General features: G+C 40.2%; 1 protein-coding gene across 1 annotated transcript in view; it reads left to right on the top strand.

The window, feature by feature from the left end:
* The window catches only part of SEMA3C (semaphorin 3C), a 167,151-nt gene that overhangs the window by 134,912 nt on the left and 10,755 nt on the right, over positions 1-21,484 (top strand). Inside the window, exons 12-15 of the mRNA XM_048836494.2 lie at positions 1,171-1,393; positions 13,977-14,065; positions 17,064-17,105; positions 18,369-18,526. Of these exons, the coding sequence (XP_048692451.1) occupies positions 1,171-1,393; positions 13,977-14,065; positions 17,064-17,105; positions 18,369-18,526 (512 nt within the window). The remainder of the gene's footprint in view (positions 1-1,170; positions 1,394-13,976; positions 14,066-17,063; positions 17,106-18,368; positions 18,527-21,484) is intronic.

Raw genomic sequence — 21,484 nt, 5'->3', positions numbered from 1 at the left:
ACATTTTACAGGCCCCTTAAAGGAGCAAAGCTCCAGAGCTAGATGAACTGCACAGAAGCTGCCTGGTAAACCCTGTGCTATGCAGCAGTGTATTGTGGGTGACTCTTCCAATGGTAACATCGATAGGTGCAGGGCACAGATATGCGCAGGCACATAGATATGTGTGGCCATATTGCCTGTTTACATGGACTGTGTGCAGCAGGCTGAAATTTGAGCCTGATTCAGGAAAACACATAAACACATTCTTAGCTTTAAGTGGTGCTTTCACCCAGAGTTAACTGGCCTGGTTGAGGGTACGGGTTAAAGCCCAGATACAGTTTCCATTTGGACTGGGAACCTACTCACTTTGCCATAAGGATGCAGGCTAACTCACCTGTGGGCTGAGGGTGGGTGTAATACCTCCAGTGCCTTCCACTAGTCTCCTTGTCTGCCCAGTTCTCTTAGAAGTCACTGGGAAAGAAACATAGCATGGCTCAGCTTATTGCACCAGAAGCCCTAGTGAAATGAGCACAGAACCAGTGAGGACACAGTAACACAGGAATGGCTTTGCAGTGTGGCTCCTCACACCGGGGTTAGGCTTCCCTGCCTAGTCATGTACAGTCTCAAAGGGTCTGGGAAAGGCTCCTTGCATTTTCTCCCTTCTTGTGCATTTGCACAAGGTTTGTCCAAATCTAGCCCTATGTGCACTGAATAATTATATATTGAATTCTGAATAATTATAACACACAAGCAGAGGTAGGTACCTAGTTAGGCATCTAAATATACCTGTTGGCCTTTATATCTATTTTTGTACTACCCAGAGGCAAGATCTTTATATCTTTCCCCTTACCAGTCACTTGCATTCTTTGCAGTGAGAACTTTGAGAGCACAAGGAATGCAAAAATAAGGCCCCTCAAGCATGGAGCATTGCCATCAGCCTAGCTTTTAAGAACACACAAATATGTTTGTTTGTTTTGTCCCAGCTGAGGGCAGTTTATAGACATAGCTATTAGAGTACAGCTTTTCCATTATGTAAATATAATCATTTTCACATGGAGTATGAAGTGTTTTTTCAAAAAAATGTTACCATGCCGCCTGACCATCAGTCAGTGTTTGTAGATAGATTGAAGACAAAAAATCCTTGATAGATGCTATGCACTGTTAAGCATTACTATGAATTCTTCCTCACAGTGTCCTGGAGGAGCCTTTACACCCAACATGCGGACAACCAAGGAATTCCCCGACGACGTTGTAACCTTTATTAGGAATCACCCCTTGATGTTCAATCCCATTTACCCAATACACAAAAGACCATTAATCATTCGGACAGGAACAGACTACAAGTATACAAAGATAGCAGTGGACCGAGTTAATGCTGCTGACGGACGATACCATGTCTTATTTCTTGGAACAGGTAAGATGTACTTAACAGCAGCTATGCACGGAATTGTTTTATTTATTTAACTTTGATGTACTGCATTGTAGTTTTTAGTGAATTCCAAACCCTGTACAGCCTATTGTCTTCACACGTGCTTATTAAAACATAATTACTATATACTTAAGAGATATAATCAGAACAAAAATACAAAGAAAATAAAATGAATATTTATTGTAAAAAATAGAATGGTTCTCATCAGAGACAAAAGCCAACTTTGTTTTGTGCAATGTATGGTCTAGATTTACTCACCATGAGTAGCATCATACCCATGAGTAGTACCATTAACTTCCATGGATTAATGTACTATTTTCCAGGACTAGGAATATGGGAATCTGACATTGTATTATTACTAATTATGAACATCATATGAGGTAAGCTGCCTGTGAAAAGAATGGTAATGTGGCCAGAAAGTTACAAGGGCAGAAATAACAACTTCACAATAATGTAAAAATATAGAGGATTTTAGCAAATAGAAAAGGGAAAACTGTATTTCTAGTGGTACTGTATTGTAGAGACTTTCTAAGTCTGATTCTATGATTACAAATATTTCCTTAATAACATAACAAACCAAATTCTGCTCTTAGTTACACCAGCGTGAATCTGTAGCAATTCCATTGAATTCAATGGATGTACTGAACTGACACCAGTGTAACTAACAAGTCTAGTGATTTTCATTAAAACTGTAAGGTTAGAGGATAGTGATCCAATTTACTTTTCAAATGTATTGTGACATGATTAGAATTGCAGAGAACGATCAAGCAGTGTCAGGGAAATAGACTAAAGTAGCTGATCTAGGGCTGGATCCTGAAAGCCCTCTGCATCTGGACCTGCCATTGACTTAGTGGGGGGCTGTGCTTGAGAAGGGCTTGTGGCCTGGAGCTCTGATAAACTAAAATCCAGGGTTATTGATTCTATTTGTGAGCACAGAGCAGTTTCAACTAAAAATAAAGCAGATAATCCTATGAGAACAGGTTTGTCTCTGAACTTCAGACAAGTCTTATAGAGATGTGGAACTACTGTTTCTGCCAACAAACTACCATTTAGGCCACATGGGTTTGGGAATTACCATCCTTGTATTAGACTCAGGAAACCAAGGCTAAAAATCTTTCAAATCACCAGACTTTTATGAGGAGGGGATTAAAAGAAACTCTCTTCACTCTTCTTAAAGGAAGTCCCCAAACACCAAAGGAAATAAGAATACAGAAAAGCTCTGTTATTGTTCCCATGGCAAACCATCACCAAGGGCCTCCATTCACTATGTCGTGATTCATCAGAATGACACTCACTCTCTGTAGTGGCTAGTGTACATCATTATAAGGCATGGCAGCGATAGAAGATGCATAGAGCTTTGGGTATTGAATTACAGCAAGAATTTAGTGAGTTTTGGATCTGGGCATTCTTATTTTTCTTGGCCATCTGATGCAAAATTAGTTTTAAAATTGCCTTAAAGTCTCTTGGTTTTGCTTTAGTTGTCAGGTCATCAGACTAAATAAGAAACTAGTTAAGACACTTTTTTTTTTCTTAGCAAGTATCAGCATTACTAGTAGGCCTAGTGAATCCAATGTCCACCCAGAACCTTTGGATCCTTCAGGGTTTAATTTGACACAGTAGGTCCTATATCTCCTTTCCTATGGAAGAAGCAAAGAAGGGTGCTGTGCATGCTACTGTGGAAATCTCTAGAGAAACACTTATACATGCCCTCCCTACTTACTGTTCACATAGATTAGCATCAGCCATGTCTTAACAACAACAAAAAAATCTTGGTCTTCTACCAGCATAGCTTCTCCTTGCCAATTCACTGTTTTTAACCACACAAATACTTTGGCATGCAATAGAGCTTTCAAATGAACATTTAAATGTCAGTATGGTTTACAAGTGTAAACTAGTATCATTTGTCTAAACATATGGTGTGTGTTTTTTAACTAGAGGAAAAAATGCTGCTAAAGATTAATTAAGAAGCCAAGCCATATAAGTCTCCAGCTAACACAAGGTACATTTTATAGCAGTTACAAAATATAGTATATATTATACTATACAATATACAAAATAGTAGTAATAATTAATAATGTGCTGTACATATAAAGTGCCTTACGTTTTTGATGCTTTGGACAATAATGATATTTAGCATTTCAATAGTTCTTCCATCTAAGGCTCTCAAAGCACTTTACTAATTTTATTAAACTGAAACTCATAAATGATGTCACAGGTTTTAATGATGAACAGTAACTTCGGGCCGAATCCAACTTGAGTCAATAAAAATACTCCCGGTGACTTGAAGTGGGAGTTGGAGCAAGTCTCAAAGTCAACAACTGAATATTAGCAAATTACTCCTCATCAATTCCATTGAGGAGGATAAATACAATCCATGGCTGAGTCCCTTAGCTGCTCTCTGTGATGCCTAACCAACCTATAAAATGAGGTTAAACTCTTCCTGAGTTTAACCTCATTTTATAGGTTGGTTAGGCATCACAGAGAGCAGCTAAGGGACTCAGCCATGGATACACAATGAGCAAGTGGCTCATTAAAGGCATAAACATACCTGGGCTGGTTATATGTGTTTGTTTTCATTCTATAATCTGCCAGCACATTGTCCACTGCAGGACGATTTGTGCATTATACGTAAGCATGGATGTTACTTATCGATTTATACTTGGGTCAAAAAGACCCTTTTGACCCTTGCGGTCCCTTCTAACCCTTCTATGATTCTATGAAATCCAATTTAGTGCACCATCTCAAAGAGTTAAAATTAGAACCACAACTGCTGAAAACAGTAGACTTGATGCTCTGTGATATATACTATTTATAATTTCTGCTAATCTATTTTTTTGGACGTTACAATTCCTGGGTGGTGCAGAGATTCTTCTGAAGATGCTAATAGCTTCATAGCCCTGCCATAAAATAAACATATGACATAGGTACAGTGCCTCTCAACCCTTGTAAATAAAAATGATCAAATTTCTGTCTCTGTGAGGAAAGACTCTACCCTTTTCCTTGGCTCTGTGCTTTCTGTGAAGCTCAGGAGGATTCAATAAAGATATTAATGGTAAGAAGAAATGCAGCGAGGATTTCCTCTTATGTAAGTTCATCCTAGAAAATGCAAAATTGTATTGTATAACAGCATTTCAGTTGATAATTTCTCGGGAGCCCTGAGCCCCTTAGCAGTGGAGAATGGGCCTTGGCACCTGGTAACAATTACACTCAGTCTCTGATGGTGAGTTACTGCTGCTGAACTGAGATGTTGCCAGTCATGTCTGTCACTGTCAGTGACCTGTCTCATGCTGCATATTGGAGTGTTTTATGTTGTGCCAGATGCAGAGCACACAAAATGTTTAGCTTCCCGCGCCTCCTTGAGAGTCTCAGTAATAAATCAGTTCCTGAGTGCAAGTGAACAATAACAAAAGGAGCTCTAGGAACCCCTGTATTTTTCATCATGTAGCCATGGCACAGGAAGGGTACAGCCAGCCATGTCTTTTTTTTACACTAAAGTGAAATAAATGCAATATTTCTTTGCACCCGCAGCCAACCATGTCAAACTCACTGTAACTGTTTCTTGCCAAGAGTTAATTTCAGTACAGTACTTCTTTTCTAAGCTACGTGACTAGTGAAATAAATCCCATAGACTGACATTGTTCTTGAAACATTACACACAGCTTTTCTAATGATAACGATCTCGCATTTACACTGTGCCTTTCATCCTGAAGAATCCCAAAGCACTTTACAAAACCTGCCAGGCTGATGCGAAGGAAGGCTTGACACAATGGGGATCTCTACACCCACCACTGAAATGGAGGTGCCTGTGGGGTGAAAAGCAGCAACTACTTAGCCGTAGATAGACAAGTGTAGAATACCTTCTCATCCCAATAGAAACCACAGCTGTAATTAGCTGGGCACAGTGTAATTACCCATTTGCATATTTGGCGAGGACAATGAGGCTAATACCCTTTTGTCTATGTCATCTGGTCAAGACCTTGGATTTAGATCTCTTCTTCACTTACTCTGCTTCTCTGTTAGGCTTGTGCTTGTCTAATTTTGCAGCTCATAAAGCATTTCATTTCCCTTGCATTTTATTTTAATTACATTACTCCATGTCTCAAACCTCCATATTCTCCACTTTATCCCCTGGTAGATTGTTTTCCCTTTTAGTTTAAGAAAGACAGCAAAGCAGCATGCAGGCATTTTCTTAAGGTTAATATTTATTTTTTAACTTTGCGACCTACCACTTGCACTTCCAAAGTCTTTGTGCAGAGTGCACCAGATTGCACAATGATTAGACTATGCATGCTTTCTTTATTGTTGTTAGTGTTATGGAAATATTTAAATGTCCACATCAGGTTCAGGCACATTCAGCAGTCGCTGGCCATCCTTAAGCATTTTCTCAGCTCCTATAAGACATGAGGTCATACAGCTTTTGAAAAGGGGGCTAAATTACTATTGTAAAAGGTGTTTCAGATTTCAGGATGATTTAGCACAGTTTCATATGTTTAACTTGGGCCGTGTGCATGTGGTTTTGTCTCCAGTGTCTAACGTCGTGTGTGCTTGTTCAGTGTTTCTAATTATCTTTCCGTCTCTCGTCCAATTGTTTGAACCCTTCATTTGAAAGACTGGTTGCATTTGGCACTTTCAGAGCATGAGGTTAAAATATGGATGCCACATATGTGACTAAATCCCTGGAGTACTAGCTTTTGTGGTGTTGGCTGTCTTTTTGGAAGACTAACTCTCACCAACAACAGTAGTATCCAGCAATGGAATAACTCATAACATGTAATGAACTACAGATTGTTACAGAGCTATATAATCTGGTGAGAAAAGCAAGCCTTAAGTTCACTAGTTGGAGTTCTGTGTTTGCGCTCTGGAAGAAGGTTTTACACAAGAGTGATACCAAAGGCAGCCTGGTTCCCCAGGTCTACTCAGGCATAGTGAGCGAATCATTCAAAGTGTTATGATGATCATCTCCTCCAAAGCTTTTTTACCCTTATAGCCATTTTAGGAGTTGCAAATTCCCTCCCAGGATCTGTATCCTGAGATCCCTACTCAGTTCTTACTCAAACTCGCGTTGACTCTCAAGACTATGGAAATGGAATGAGTAGACACTGAATGAAGATCTAAGTAGTTAGCCCAGTAATTTTTTGCACTTACGAATTGCTCTTTGGGAGAGACCTCAAAGGGCTTTACAGACTGTTCATTACGTTTCACAGCAAGTCCATAAGTTGAGCAAGTATTATATCCATTTCAAGATGGGGTAAACTGAAACACTGAACTTAAGTGACTTTGACCAGGCCATGCAGCAAAACAGTGACAGAGCCAGAAAGAGAGAGCCCAGGAGGCCTGGCTGTCAGTACTTAGCTTTAACTGCTAAGCAGTACAACCATTCATCTCAGAATCTCACGTGCTGTCCCATGCCTGAAAGGGTTTCACACAAAGAGAGTTTAGGCATCATGGAAAACGTATTCTTTTCTTTTTACTTCTTTATTTCAAGTCAATGTAATGCTTATGAAATGTGCCCAATCAACGACCTTAAGGCATGAGTTCACAGACTCCATCTGCCCCTGCTACAAGAACAACCAGGGCAAAAGCACTTCTCACGCTGCCCCACCAATCTTCCTCATGCCTCAACATGAGGGACCCCTCAAAGGAGGAGACCTCTCCATAAAATGTTTAGCATGGTAGCAGTTAGTGTCAACTGTGATGGTGGTTTTGATGATGTGGACAGCCAGCTCTTTGATTTGTCGATTTTTTTGTGGGATTGTTGTTTGTTTGTTCTAAGTCTTTCTTTGAAGTTGGCAATACTGAGCTACAATGGTCATTGTGGAAAAGAACGGTTGGTGGTAATTTGGAAAGAGAGATGTAAACTCAAATCTCTCCTCTTCAATACATTGTATGTCAGCCAAACAGCTCTGCATTTGATATCACTATTCATTATTTTGTACCTCCTTTGTTATACACTGTGGGTCAGGTCATCAGCTGGTGTAAGCAGGCATAGCTCAACTGGCTTCTACAGGACTCTGCTGATTTGCACAACCAGAGGATCCTGTAACTTATTCATTTTTTCTTTCACATTGTTCTCTTCCTCTCTCTGTGTTCCTTTCTTCACAGTCTCGCTCTCTCTCCGTTTGTTTTCCACTCTGCCTACTCTCTGCTCCATTTCCAAGCCTAGGGGATGTTTGCTCTTTTTCCTCTTGCTGTTCACTCTTTCCAATCCCTCATAAGCAGATTTTGATCCCAGTAACATTCAAGTTCAAGTCAAGCTTTGAAACCTGTCTTGTTTGAGAAGGTTTGGCATGAAAGAAATTGCATTCTCTCATTATTTATTATTTGTATTATGGTTGTCCAAAGTCCTCAGTCAGGACAGAGACCCCTAGTGTGCTGAGCATTGTACAAACACAAAGAAAGACATGATCCCCGTGCTGAAGTGTGTGTGAAAAATAATAGGAGAGAAGGGGAAGGGAGCATGAGGTTAATAAGATCATGCTGTTAAATAGGTTAACTATAGGCCTAATCCAGAATTTACTGAAGTCAATGGGAGTCTTTATATTGACTTCAGTAGGCTTTGGATCAGGCTCTATATACGCGATTAGATTGTTCCAAATCATGTAAGAGTTTGATTTATATTTTCAGAGTAGCAGCCATGTTAGTCTGTATCCGCAAAAAGAAAAGGAGGACTTGTGGCACCTTAGAGACTAACCAATTTATCTGAGCGTAAGCTTTCGTGAGCTACAGTTCACTTCATCGGATGCATTCAGTGGAAAATACAGTGGGGAGATTTATATACACAGAGAACATGAAACAATGGGTGTTACCATACACACTGTAATGAGAGTGATCAGGTAAGGTGAGCTATTACCAGTGGTAGAGCGGGGGTGGGAGGGAAACCTTTTGTAGTGATAATCAAGGTGGGCCATTTCCAGCAGTTGACAAGAATGTCTGAGGAACAGTGGGGGTTGAGGAGGGAGCGGAATAAACATAGGGAAATAGTTTTACTTTGTGTAATGACCCATCCACTCCCAGTCTTTATTCAAGCCTAAGTTAATTGTATCCAGTTTGCAAATTAATTCTAATTCAGCAGTCTCTCGTTGGAGTCTGTTTTTGAAGATTTTTGACAAAGAATTGCCACTTTTAGGTGTGTAATTGAGTGACCAGAGAGATTGAAATGTTCTCCAACTGGTTTTTGAATGTTCTAATTCTTGACGTCTGATTTGTGTCTGATTTATATTTTGGAATTCAAATTAACCCCAAACTCAAAGCGAAGCTCATCGGTCAGCCTTGTAAGTTCCGCTGAAACTTGTGCAAACTAAAGTTGGTGGATTTTGCCCAGACCTGTACCTGCTCTCTGAACAAGAATACCGCTTCATCTTTGGAACTTAACTCAGTATTTCCAGAAAGTGCTATTGAGATGGCTGCTATGTTGGTCAACACACCAGGCACTGAACCAGGGACCTGCAGACACATGTAATGCACACTGACCAGTGGGTTATATAATGCCAATGCCAATGATTATCTATGGCTAGGATACTATTAACTGTGGGGCAGGAAAGCAATCATAACACATTTCTTTATTAGTTTATGTGGCTGTAGTCTCTAAAGAAAAGGTTTCATAGTAGCAGCCGTGTTAGTCTGTATTCGCAAAAAGAAAAGGAGTACTTGTGGCACCTTAGAGACTAACCAATTTATTTGATCATAAGCTTTCGTGAGCTACAGCTCACTTCATCGGATTCATAAAGTGGAAAATACAGTGAGGAGATTTATATACACACAGACCATGTGTATATAAATCTCCTCACAGTATTTTCCACTTTATGCATCCGATGAAGTGAGCTGTAGTTCATGAAAGCTTATGCTCAAATAAATTGGTTAGTCTCTAAGGTGCCACAAGTACTCCTTTTTTTAAAGAAAAGGTGAATGTCACTAGTCGGTAATGGAAGTTATCAGGTCTCGATTAGGAATTGAGGTCTATCATTCCAAGAGTTTTGTCGTTTCGAAAGAAACTAATATACAGTACTTGACCTTGCTACAGTAGGTGATAATACCCATGTTGTATAGAGACAGATAAGGGGAGAAGAGGTCTGTCATGTGAAGCTATGGGCCAGATCCTGAGAGGTGCTGATGTCAGAGGAAGTTCCAAGTTCTCAGCAACTCTCAGAATTTTGTCCACTGGAAATTGTGGAACAAGACAGAGGGGAAAAAGTATAAAACGGTGGTTCACATGGTGTAGCGTAAAGGCCACATGTTTAAGGAATTGTAGCAGGAGACCAAAGAGGCCATTGAAGAGAAAAGTAACATGTAAATGAGAATCTGCTTAAGAAAGAAAGAAAGCAACGGTGAGCTAGGAACTCAGATTATGGTATCATGCAAAGAGCAACTTCCAGATGACAGAAGCTTAATATATTGTAGCTCCTATGGGTCTCAGCTGGGGAAAGACTTCTTTTTGGTTCACATTCTACAGAGCTCAACCAATAGACGGGCTATTTGAACTAGGGTTGCACCCACCTACCACTCAGCCAGACCTCGACTCTCCTTGCCTCTCTCTTTTTCTCTCTGTTACAACATGGGTATTGAAACCTACTGTGGTAAGGTCAAGTGCTGTGTATTACCTACAGAGAGACCAATGAAAGGCATAAATCTGCCATGTAGCTTGGTATATTCTAGTGTTTAGCAGACACAATGGCTTGTCTCCTAATTTAGTAGAACTAACACATTTGTCAAATTCATCTTTGGAGTGACTCTAGAGAAGTCAACAGAGTTACTCCAGGAAAGAAATTGTCCCTCTATTTGTTTGATTTTTATAGGATCTTGTTGTGAATATAACTGACTTACATTCATTCTGTGTCCTCTTGTACCTTGCTTTAAGAACAATAATGAACTGGAAAACACATCAGACTGTGTGTAATTTTGCATATCTCGTGTCCATTACTGTTTTGCCAGTATCCTTTCCAACATTCCTTTTGACCCAAGAATTTAATTCCATTAACAGAAGTGAACAAACAAGATTTGCAACAAAACTCAAATGTAGTTATTCTGAGATGAACACATAGAAGTGCACTTGGTTTGACAACCACTGTTCTTACAGTCTAGAGAGCTAAACATTTTGGAAAAGGGACTAGGAAAGCCATCTGGGGACAATTATTTTTGTTTCACTTACCAAGGAAAAGACTGAACAATAACAGTAAAACTAGTGTTATTGTGTATTGTTAGGGAACAGCCCACAGGCCAAGGTTAATCCTTGCATAAAATTGTTTTTAATGAGCAATTTTCCACTGTCATGCTTTACATTGCATAAAATAAGTTGAAAATATAGCAGGACTAGTAAGCACAGTAGAGTGGTGTGGGGATTCCTTATGAAAGGGAATGTATCTGGAGATAAGGATCTGACTTGTCATGTTAAAATAATATTGAGACAACAGGCAATAAATTGAGATGCAAATGGGAAATACTGTCCGCTTATCCTGTTTTATCAAGGCATTGCAGAAGCTAATGATTCAGGAACCCAGTTTTCAGATGTGGAGTACCTTATAAGGAAAACAAGTCCCTGAATTTGTGTGCTCATATCAGTGCTTAGTTACGTAAATACCCATGCTGGTCTCCTACTGTAAGTTCTAATTTCAGCATCCCATTTCAGGGTTTGTGCATTGAAGACCAGTTCACAGTTTTAAATGTGTGGAATGGATTGCTACATAGATGAAATACACTTACTTTTGTATGGGTCAGACCCATATTGCATGTGTGAGGATAGGAAGGGTCTGTACCAATGCACATTTGAGTATTTTACATCCTGTAAGTGAGGTTTAGGGGACACAGGACAGGTAGTTGAGAGTATATTCCAAAATTCATGACAATCAGCAACTCCTCCCCACCACTATATTGTATATCCTGATATTGAGGGAACAAAGGACGTTGCTGGAGAAGAGTCATAACACAATGCTGTGAAGGGAGGTGAGAAGGAGAGGGAATAGAGACAGACTATGTGTACAAACTACACGTATTCATGACTTGACTGGCTTTATAGAGGTAAAAGTTAGTGCCTTATCCACACACACACACACACACACACACACACTCTTCATCTCAGCTCCATGGAAGGACATTCCACAGTACTCAGGGAGCTTAGGGATTGTGTAGGTCCTGGCAGCCAGTAAATCTCTTTCAGGTCCTCACAGTTTTGCTAATGCTGACACCCTGTCCAGACCACTGGGGTACTGTCAAAAGATTTAGTTTCAGGAAAGTTTCTTCTGAAAGAACTGGTTTATCATGTCATTGCATAATGAGGACAAACGATAACCATAGAACAAATCCTCATGAAATATTCATGGCTAACATTTGCTGAGCACGTACAGTTGATAGCTATACATTTTTTTATATCTTGGCTACTTTAGGTTTCTTGATGTAATGTTAAAAAACAACAGTGTGGTTTAGGTGTGTGGTCAGGATTATTGTACATGAGTACAGTTATTTATTTTGAAGCCAAAGTATGCCTATCTGCTGGCTTACACTGCGGAAAAAGAATGATTTAAATTATTTACAGCAACCAACTTGCATTCTAACTCCAGCTATGGAATGTAGTCACTGACCTTAAAAACAAAATCACAAGTCTCCCGCTTTTGCTTTCCTCTGTCAACATCATAGATTGCCTGATGGGAAGCTCAGATCATCTGCCTACAGGCAGAAACACACACACACACACACACCCCTCTAACATTTTACTGACCTGCTCAATTCAACATTATTATTGAAACATTTCATGACAAAAGGGGGATACAAACTCTTTGCTCTTTCTCCTCTGTGACAATATGGAGCAAAATAGGTTTGTTATAGTCAGTCTGAGTTCTAGTCCTTCCTGACAAGAGGAACCCATAGCCAGGGGTGCTGGAATAATTTTTATGGTGTGGGTGCTGAAAGCCACTGAACTAAACTGTAAACCCTGTATATAATGGAAACCACTTCAAGCCAGGAGGTGCTGCAGCATCCCCAGCACCCCTAGTTCCAGCACCTAGGTCCATAGCCCTTTTTTCATCCAAGACTATGTCTACACTACGAGATAGAGGTGTGATTCCCTTGCTTGTGTACACATGTTTGTGCTAGCTGTCATTGAACTAGCATGAGTATAAATTACACTGTAGCCTCAGTGGCCCAGGTAGAGGCAGCAGAAGCTGAGTGCTGCTGAACACGACCCCGCTGAAACCGATGGGCTCGGCAGGGCTCAGCAGTGCAATAGCAGCTATACCGCTGTGCACTCTCACACTAGCTTTGTGAGAGCTAGCCCAAGTTACGTGTACATGAGCAGAGGAATCACACCCCTATCTCGTAGTGTAGATATAGCCCAAGGCTCACGGTTTTCTGAAGAGCCAACAAAGTCCTGGCTGATCAGCATAAAATTAGTTGCTAAGGTCCTCTTTCTGGTCTACCATTCTTACCATCTCAAACCTTTCTTTGAGTCCATCTTCTGACACTGCCTTTTCCACTGCATCAAATACAATACATTTGTCCCTACCTTGGAGGCCCTAAAACAATGGAGTCCTGGTTTATGACGTGGGCCCCTGGGTGCTATGGTAACGCTAATAATTAATATAATATAAATCTCTCCCATTTTATCTGTTTCTATATCATATTGTGTCACCTCACACACTGCCTTCAATGTCATCCCTTTCTCACAGAACATCATCCCTGAACAAATCCTTGAACAGCCTCTCTGAACCATAAAGCCACTACCTTGCCCATCTTCAAGTCCCACCTCAATCCCCGTTTCAAATGTCATGCGAGCAAATTGATTTTGTGGACAAAGACTACATGCTACTATGTGTTTTTATGGCGCTGCTGTGGGAGACCAGTTTTCGAGCATTCCTCATGGGCATCCTTGATTCTCATGTGGATAAAAACAATGGCTTCTGTTGCTACATAAGGCCCCAATTATTGATGGTGCATACCAACCCACACTGGCGAAGGCTTGCATCTCACCCATGTTAAAACTGATTCTTGCACTGAAATTTGTACCATGCAGATTGCTTACATGTTATTAGTTTCTGTTATATGTTGCCAGGAATTGCACATAAAATTCGGCATTGTATCCATTTCTCCATTCATTTGTTTCTGTTGTGTTTTTAGATTGTAAACTCTTTATGGCAGGGGCTGCCTGTTCCTCTGTGTTTGTATGGCACCCAGTACAGCGAGGACCTAATTCTGTTGGGTACCTATGGGTGCTATAAAAGAATAATACATAAATGAATGAATAAATAAATATCTGACCATGACTTTATCAAAAAAAGTGTGAGAAAAGTCTAATCCCTTTATACATCTATTGTCTGCTTGTATGAATCACACTAGGAAGAGTTATTACAGATATTTTAAAATCAAACACAAAGTTATTGGGCTCATTACAGGAGTGACTGGATGAAGGTCTATGCTCTCTGTTCTACACGGGGTCAGACTTAGATGATCTAATGGTCCCTCCAGATCTTAAAATCTATGAATTTATGAAAATCATTTCCACCCTTCTCTCCACTAAGCTTTTTCCTCTAATATTTTTTCCTACTTGGTAAGAATTCATCTGTTCTCTCTCTCTATGTTCCAGATCAGGGGACTGTACAGAAAGTTGTTGTCCTACCCACCAACTCTTCTGCAAGTGGAGAGCTCATTTTAGAAGAACTGGAGGTTTTTCAGGTTTGTCTTGCTCCCCCTTTCATTCCTCCAACATGTACGTTCACACAAACACTTTGGTCTAAAGGACTTTAGCAACGGTGACTAGCACTTGATAAAAGATCAAATAAATTAGTAGAATGTCAGCTTGATGCCCTCCAGCTGAAGGAAGTAGGAATAAGGTGATGTCTAGTGTACTGTGGAGTGTAAATGGGCTTAAATCCTTTTTTTTTTCTTTTTTGCATTCAAATGCCTTGTATTTCTTATGTCGTCATCCTGGCTCAAAGGATTTTGATAATTACATTTTTTAAGAGGTCATGTTATACTGGCTGCCAGCAGGAGACTTTTATCATTGGCATCACATATTGAGGCAACAGCCATTTGCAGCTGGAATCTCAGTTTTTCTTTTTCTTTCTTTCTTTTTACTTCTTTGATTATACGATAAGCTTTCTGATTACGAGCCACATTTTGAAGCAAACTAGTGTTGTTTTTACTTTGCTCCAGTTCTTTAAAGCCAGATGTCACTGGAGTCAAAAAGCTTTAGGCCTAAATCACCCTAAGCTGAAAAGAGGCATAAACAATTAATGGCAAAAATAATAAAAGAGTCTCTCTCTGTCAATCATTCTAGCTGCCTGTTAGAACAATAAGGAACTGTTTACCTCACTGGTGAAAGCTCTTTGAAATTTGTGAGCGGACTATCATTTACCAGGTAGACTCAGGGAAAGTGATGGGGATCTGGGCTGAGCTGCACTGCACCCAGGGCAGCTCAGCCTGTTGTGCCAAGGGCCTGGGCAGCCCACTTGCTATGTAGGCACATGTGGAAAGGGAAAGGTCATGGCTCCATCTCCTCCCAGCCCTCTTTGGGCGCACCAAGGAAGCATACCCTCTTCTCCCTTGTGGACAGAGGCCCTCCCTTGTGCAAGCCATACAAGGGACTGCCGTTTCTCCACAACCTCCTCCTCTGCACACCTTCATACACACCTGTCCCAACCCATGTTCCACAGTCCCTTTGTACCCCAGGATGAGTCACCTGTGAACTTAAATGATCCTGTTATGCCTTGTGTGGAAAACTGAGCCTATTTTTTTTTCAAAAAGTGCACATGAATCATATTTTATGGGACTTCTTTCACCAGAAATAGTATTCATTCCATTTTGAGCAGTGGAAGCTAGGCAGGGAAAGCAAGGGCTCATGGGAAGTCTGTACCAAAGCCTGGGAGAGAACCCAAGGTCAGGACTCTCAGTCCCCTGCTTGGTCTTCTCATCATTACATTCTGAGCCCTCAAGGTCATTCTAGCATAAGCTCAGGGCTCAAAACATATGTAGTTGTGCTGGGGCTTTACTAATGACTCTCAAAAATAGAGGGGACAAGGGTAGTGTAGGTTTAGTGTTAGTAAAGGCCTAGACTAAGTAAAGCATGTGGTACTGCTGTCAAGTATTTTCTTTTTGAAAAGTAGCTCTGAGAGGTAAAGTGGAATCTGAGGCCCAAGGTGGCATTTGACAGATTGCAGTGAGAAAAATGGCTGGAGCAAAGCTATTTAATCTTGTTTCCATGCAAGACAGAAGAGACAGGGCCACAGAACAGCACTGCAGACACAAATCGGGGACATTTTGATCTACTTCAGTGTTTGTGAAAATGAGACACTGATAGAACCATTCAAAGCAAGGGGGGAATAGGCACTGTATGCTTCCCACACACTGACCTCTGCAAATTTACTACCCATTAGACATGAACTGGCAGCAACACCTTATTAATCTGGCCATTTACCCCTTACAGCTATGTCAATATGACTCATTTCTCACCTACTAAACTTTTACTGCTCCAGTCCTGAGCCCCAGTGTCTGCCAGTGCACTTTTGTTCACCTCAGGTATTTATATGTCCCCCACTACTGTAGCATCTGAGCACCCTATAATCTTTACTGTATCTGTCCTCACAGCATCTCTGTGAGGTAGGGAAGTACTACAATCCCCCATTTTACAGATGGAACTGTAAAACTGGAACTGAGGCCCCGAAAAATCTAAGCAACTTGCCCAAGGTCACACAGAAAGCTTATGGTGGAACATGGAATTGAACTCACATTTCCCAGCTCCCAAGTATTCAGTCCTGAAGTGCTACAACCCCACAGTCCCAATTCTGAGCTCCTTCCAATCTCTGCAAAGCCCCTTGCAATTCCAGCCCTGGGCCTCCTCACAGCTCTTCTGGTGTGCCACACTTTAATCCTGACCTACCACAATGGCATCCGTCTCTTGTGATTACTATAGTAAATCCTTGCTCCCCAAAATAATGATTACCATTACTGTTGCCATCACTGACACCATTAATTTTGATGAGAATAATGGATTGTTTCACTGGTTTAACACAGTGGATGTAATAACTCCAAAGGATGTTCTTTAACATTCCGTTTCACACAGATAATAAGTCACTGAAAACTACATACAGTAGTGTGCAGTGTCCACTGAGTACGCTGAGCAAAAACAAAAATTCAGTAACACTTCACATCATTTGTAATGTTGGCATTTCTTGTTGATTATCTAAAATCATGTGTTAGACAGTAACCAAAGTGCATGCGTTGTAGATACAGTGTGGAAGAAATATTAATTCTCCTTGTCCGGATCATGTGCTAATTACGTACGAGCTGTTACATGATTCCTGCATGCTGTCACCTTCCAAGAACAAAGGCTGTGCCTTCCAAAGAGAGAGTGATGGTTTGCAAACACATACTGCCTATCTGTAGTGGTGAGCCAGCTCTTAAGAGCTGTTCTGCCAGAAGTGTGAGAGAACTTGTTAATGTGTCTTAGTCAAGTCCAGAGGTTCATGCAGCCAGTATATTTACTGACTCAAACTTTGTGTTTATGTCATATTTGTTGAGTTGTGGCAAAAGATGATTAGGTGTGAATGACATCTCCTCAAGAGTCTGGAAAAGAACAGTTTATCTAGAAATGACTGTGGCTTAGAAAACGTTAAAGTTTAATGTCATGACGTAATAAATAAAAGAAGGCATATAAATGTGATTTGTCTTTCAGAATAATGCTCCCATAACAACAATGAAGATTTCATCTAAAAAGGTAAAGAAAAGTGGAACACTCATTCAATGGTTATTACTGGAGGACAGAATTAACGTAAGGTCCTAAAAAGGCTAACTAGGATGCACCATACTAAATACAGGCACACAGATCTTCAGTGTAGCACCTTTGACTCCCAGTTTTCTAAGGATCTGTGCCAGCACCATCAGGACAAAATCCACTAGTGCATTGTTCAATATTAGTTATTTTCAATTGATAAAAAGTGTCAACAGTCCAATTAGGGAACAAAAAAAGTCCCATATAACCAATCACATCACAATCCATAGACTGAAGCTATTTGTCTAAATTATTCATTCAGAGCTTGGGGAGTATAGGAATGGTGGTATGGTGCCTGTGATGAGATTGTATCTGTCAAGCTAATTCATAATGGCTATTTTGACATGAATCATTAATATGGTGATGGTGATCATAATAGTTGTGTGACTGCACAACCAAAATAAAATGTAGCTAAAATTCTGTATTCAAACAATTTAAATTTACTGAATTGTGCCCAAGACTTTTCAGAAGTATTAATTAATTAATTACTATTTCTGAAATTAAACTAAATGAGATCTGCCAGCATAATGAGAGAGAGGGACTCAGGCCACCACAGTTCAGGTATGCTCAGATCCAGGGTTTATTTCCACTTTAAGAAATGCTATTTAACTGGCTTTTGGTTAGAACCAGTCAGTTTGCTCCAGATTCTGATGGCTTCACTCACCTTGAAAGATCCTTACTCCATGAGTGGTCTCATTGACTCCAGTGGCCCCATTGGCCTGGAGTAAGGTTCTGTTTAAGGTAAGAGTCTCAGAATCTGGTCCATAGTGACCTCTAAGTTTTGATTTTATGAGAAATTCAACTAGAAGCTTTGCACAATATTTCTTAAGGAGACTGTATGCAGAGAAGTTACTTAGCTCAAAGGCTTGATTCAACAATTCTCACTAAGGTCCAAGTCCTCAAATCTGAACTATATTAACTCAGACCTGCTGCAGCAGGACAAAATAATGAGACTCAATGTCCAAAAAACCATTAGCATTCTCCATAGCATTTTAAGAATTTTCTAACAGGAGGTGGTCATGTTATAGGCATATTAACCTGAGTGATTTCTGTTTATTTTGGTTTTGAACCCTTTAGTGGCTCACCTCTCGGTTTTCAGTTAATTCCAAAACGAATTGAAGGCTTTATGCATATGTTAACTAAGCTCCTGAGTGAAGCTGCTCCTCTAGGCTCCACATCTGTAATAAACATTTCCATTGCCTTCAACAGCAACAGTTGTATGTGAGCTCGGATGAAGGGATCACGCAGGTATCTTTGCATCGCTGCCGTATCTATGGAACAGCCTGTGCTGACTGCTGCCTAGCCAGAGATCCTTACTGTGCTTGGGATGGCAATTCCTGCTCCAGGTTCTACCCGACAGGGAAGAGGTGAGGAGTCTGATGAGATTTGCAAGAAAAGTACACGTCAGGGGTTTACTTTCATATGTAATCATGGGTCATGTAATGTGATAGCAGAAGGGGGTTGTTGTTGTTACTGGCTTCTTTAAAAATAATACTGAAATACCTGTTGTATTTGGCATTGCACACTGACCAAAATTATCTGCTAAAGAGGTCACTTTTTATATTAAAAGCAATATATTGTGAAAGAAAGATTTCATTCGAATTTTAATGCAACAAGCACCTAATCCTCCTCTGGTGTACAATATGTGCACCAATGTGAATGGAATTACACTGAGGTAATGATGATGTGGGAATAGAATCAGAATCCAGTGATTCCTTTGCCTTTGCTTAAATTGCTGTGGATATAACTATCATGGTAATCCCTTTCATTCAGCATAATATCTGAGAGTTTGTGTGGTGCATTAAATCTTTTTATTCTGTGTTTCTCCTCACTGAAAAGGACTATCTATAGGGAAACAAGTTGGTTGGGAATTTTTCAGTGAGTCACTTTTCATCAAAAAACACTGATTTGTTGACAGAAAACTATTCACAGGGTCTTTTTCGACAAATCCCCTGACTTAAAAAATGTTGGAATGAAAAGTTTGGAATTGTCAAAACATTCCATTTCAATATTTTTGAAACAAACCAAAAACAGAATCATATATTCCGATTAAAAATGTAGACCAAAAAATATTAAAAAAAGAAAAAGTAGAAATCAAAACAAAACATTTACAAATTATTGAAACAAAAGGTTTTGATTGGTATGAACCAATTTTTTAAAAAAAATTCTATTTGCAAACATTTTTGAGATTTTGACTTTTCACCCCCATTCAGGATGGTAAATATTTTCAAACTCTCAAAAATGTTCACAGGACAAGAAGACTGTTTCTCACCCTGCTCTGGGAAACAGACCAATACAGGCAAATTTCATTTCATATCATACCCACTAGATTTGGGATTTTCAACATGAGGTTCATTAAAGCGGACATAGAAAGCAATTTTTCTTTAATTTACAACAGAAGGTCTTTCATTCTCACTGAGCTAATGGCACAAACCGTACTTTTTATGCAAAATAGCAACCTTGCTCCACTTCTCCGGGGAAATATTTAATAGCAGAAGGCTGTAGTGAAGTTTCATAATAATTCACTGCTTCTACAGATGACTACAGAATATCTAATAAACATTGTGTGAAATATTATCAAACTAAACTTTTCATTACAAGTGGGGTCTTAGCCTGGTCTGTGCAGGAGCAAAAGGGGAATGAGACCCACATTCCTCTGTGTAACCTCCCTGCATCACAGTTGTAGATGCAAGGAAGTGCCTGTGGACAGTGTGCATGGTACTTCTCCCTTTGCAGATATCTGGGGAGCTGACAGAAAGGGATGGAAAATGGGTGGCGCCTTGGTTCCATCCCCCAGAGGACCAGCCAGTTGATCAGGTGCCAGCAGCCAATGGCTAACACTTGGGAGCAAAAAAGGGAACAGAGACCATTCCTTTGCTGGACTTCTCCTGGGTTAGGGTACCTACTGGCCACCTCTTGCATGGGATTAACTCATAAAGCACAAGTTAGTCCTGAATGAACAAAGTATATTTTATGGCGCAGGTACCTTGCTTTTTTGTAGCAGCAGTAGTAGTATTTGTTTACAATTTGCAAAGTTCAGCATTTGACCGCTGGTCTTCACGACAGAGTCTCTCGGACACCAACCAAAGCCCAGGGTGGGAGGATGGGGAATGGTCAGAGTGCTGGCTCCAGCTCTCTGATTCTCAGCCCACCCGAAACCAACACAACTTAAACTGTCGAGAGGTATAACAGAGTGGAAACTCAGGCCCAACATTTATAATTTCCAGTTGACCTCTTGCCATTTCCATCATGTATAGCCATGTTATTTCCATTGGGTTTTATACTGCTGTTTGTAATGTGCTTCTTATTGCAGACCAAAGTAAACACCAAAAACAGTATGGAAAACAATCTGTTTTTCATATGTTAAGGAAATGAGTTGTTTCTTTATCTAAAGAAACAGCTTGTGCTGGAGAAAACATCAGTAAATCGAGCCAAATCTCCAAGTCTAGACAGTAGTATCTTTCTACAGTCAATCTTTCTCTTGCCTCCTCTCTGCCCTGTGTATTACTGCTGTGTGTCATCCCACACCACATAACCTCAAAACACCTGACTTTTTCCTTATGTCCTGAAAACACCCACAAACACATCCTCCCCAAACAAACATTTCCACTTCTTATTTCTGGATAAATAGTAAACTGTCAGGATAAGGTCTCTTGATTAAGTTAGTGGGATGTAGGAACAGCTGCTGAAAGACCGCAGCAAATTATGGTTTACCTAGATATTTTCCTACTCTGATGTTCACTGTTTTCTCTCTCATCTGCAGATCTTTAGGCCATGTGACAGTGCTGCAGCATTTTGAATATTGAGTATTAAATGTAAAGGAAATCCTAAGCCACATAACACTGGCCTGGTTTCAGGTTGTGTTGCAAATTCTAAAGTCAGACAGAGAGATATCCACCAAATTTTGTGTTGGGCTTAGAGGCATGAATTCATGTGGAGAAAAATAGTTATAATAGGATAAAGCATGACCACCTGATGATCCCAAAGCACTTCACAAACATTAATGACTTAAAATTCACAATATCCCCTTGAGGCAGAGCACTATTACTCATCCTATAAGACAGAGAGATTCTGGCACACATTTCCATACCAATTGCCTAGAGTAGGACAGGTAAATCCATAGTTAGGCACCAAAATAAGTAGTGTGATTTTCTGAGATGCAGAGCAACCTCAACTCAGCCAATGAGAAATAATGACAGGCGTGGGTGTTCAGTACCTCTGGTAATCAGACTACTTAGGCCAGTGGGAACACTGGCCTAAGTAACCTATCTAAAGTCAAATAGTGAGTAATTGATGCGGAGCAGTCATTGAGCCTACAAGATTAT

The sequence above is a fragment of the Caretta caretta genome, chromosome 1, assembly GCF_965140235.1.
Source record: "Caretta caretta isolate rCarCar2 chromosome 1, rCarCar1.hap1, whole genome shotgun sequence".
NCBI lineage: Eukaryota > Metazoa > Chordata > Testudines > Cheloniidae > Caretta > Caretta caretta.
The sequence above is the reverse complement of the archived record's forward strand: the minus strand, read 5'-3'. Positions and strand labels throughout refer to the sequence as shown.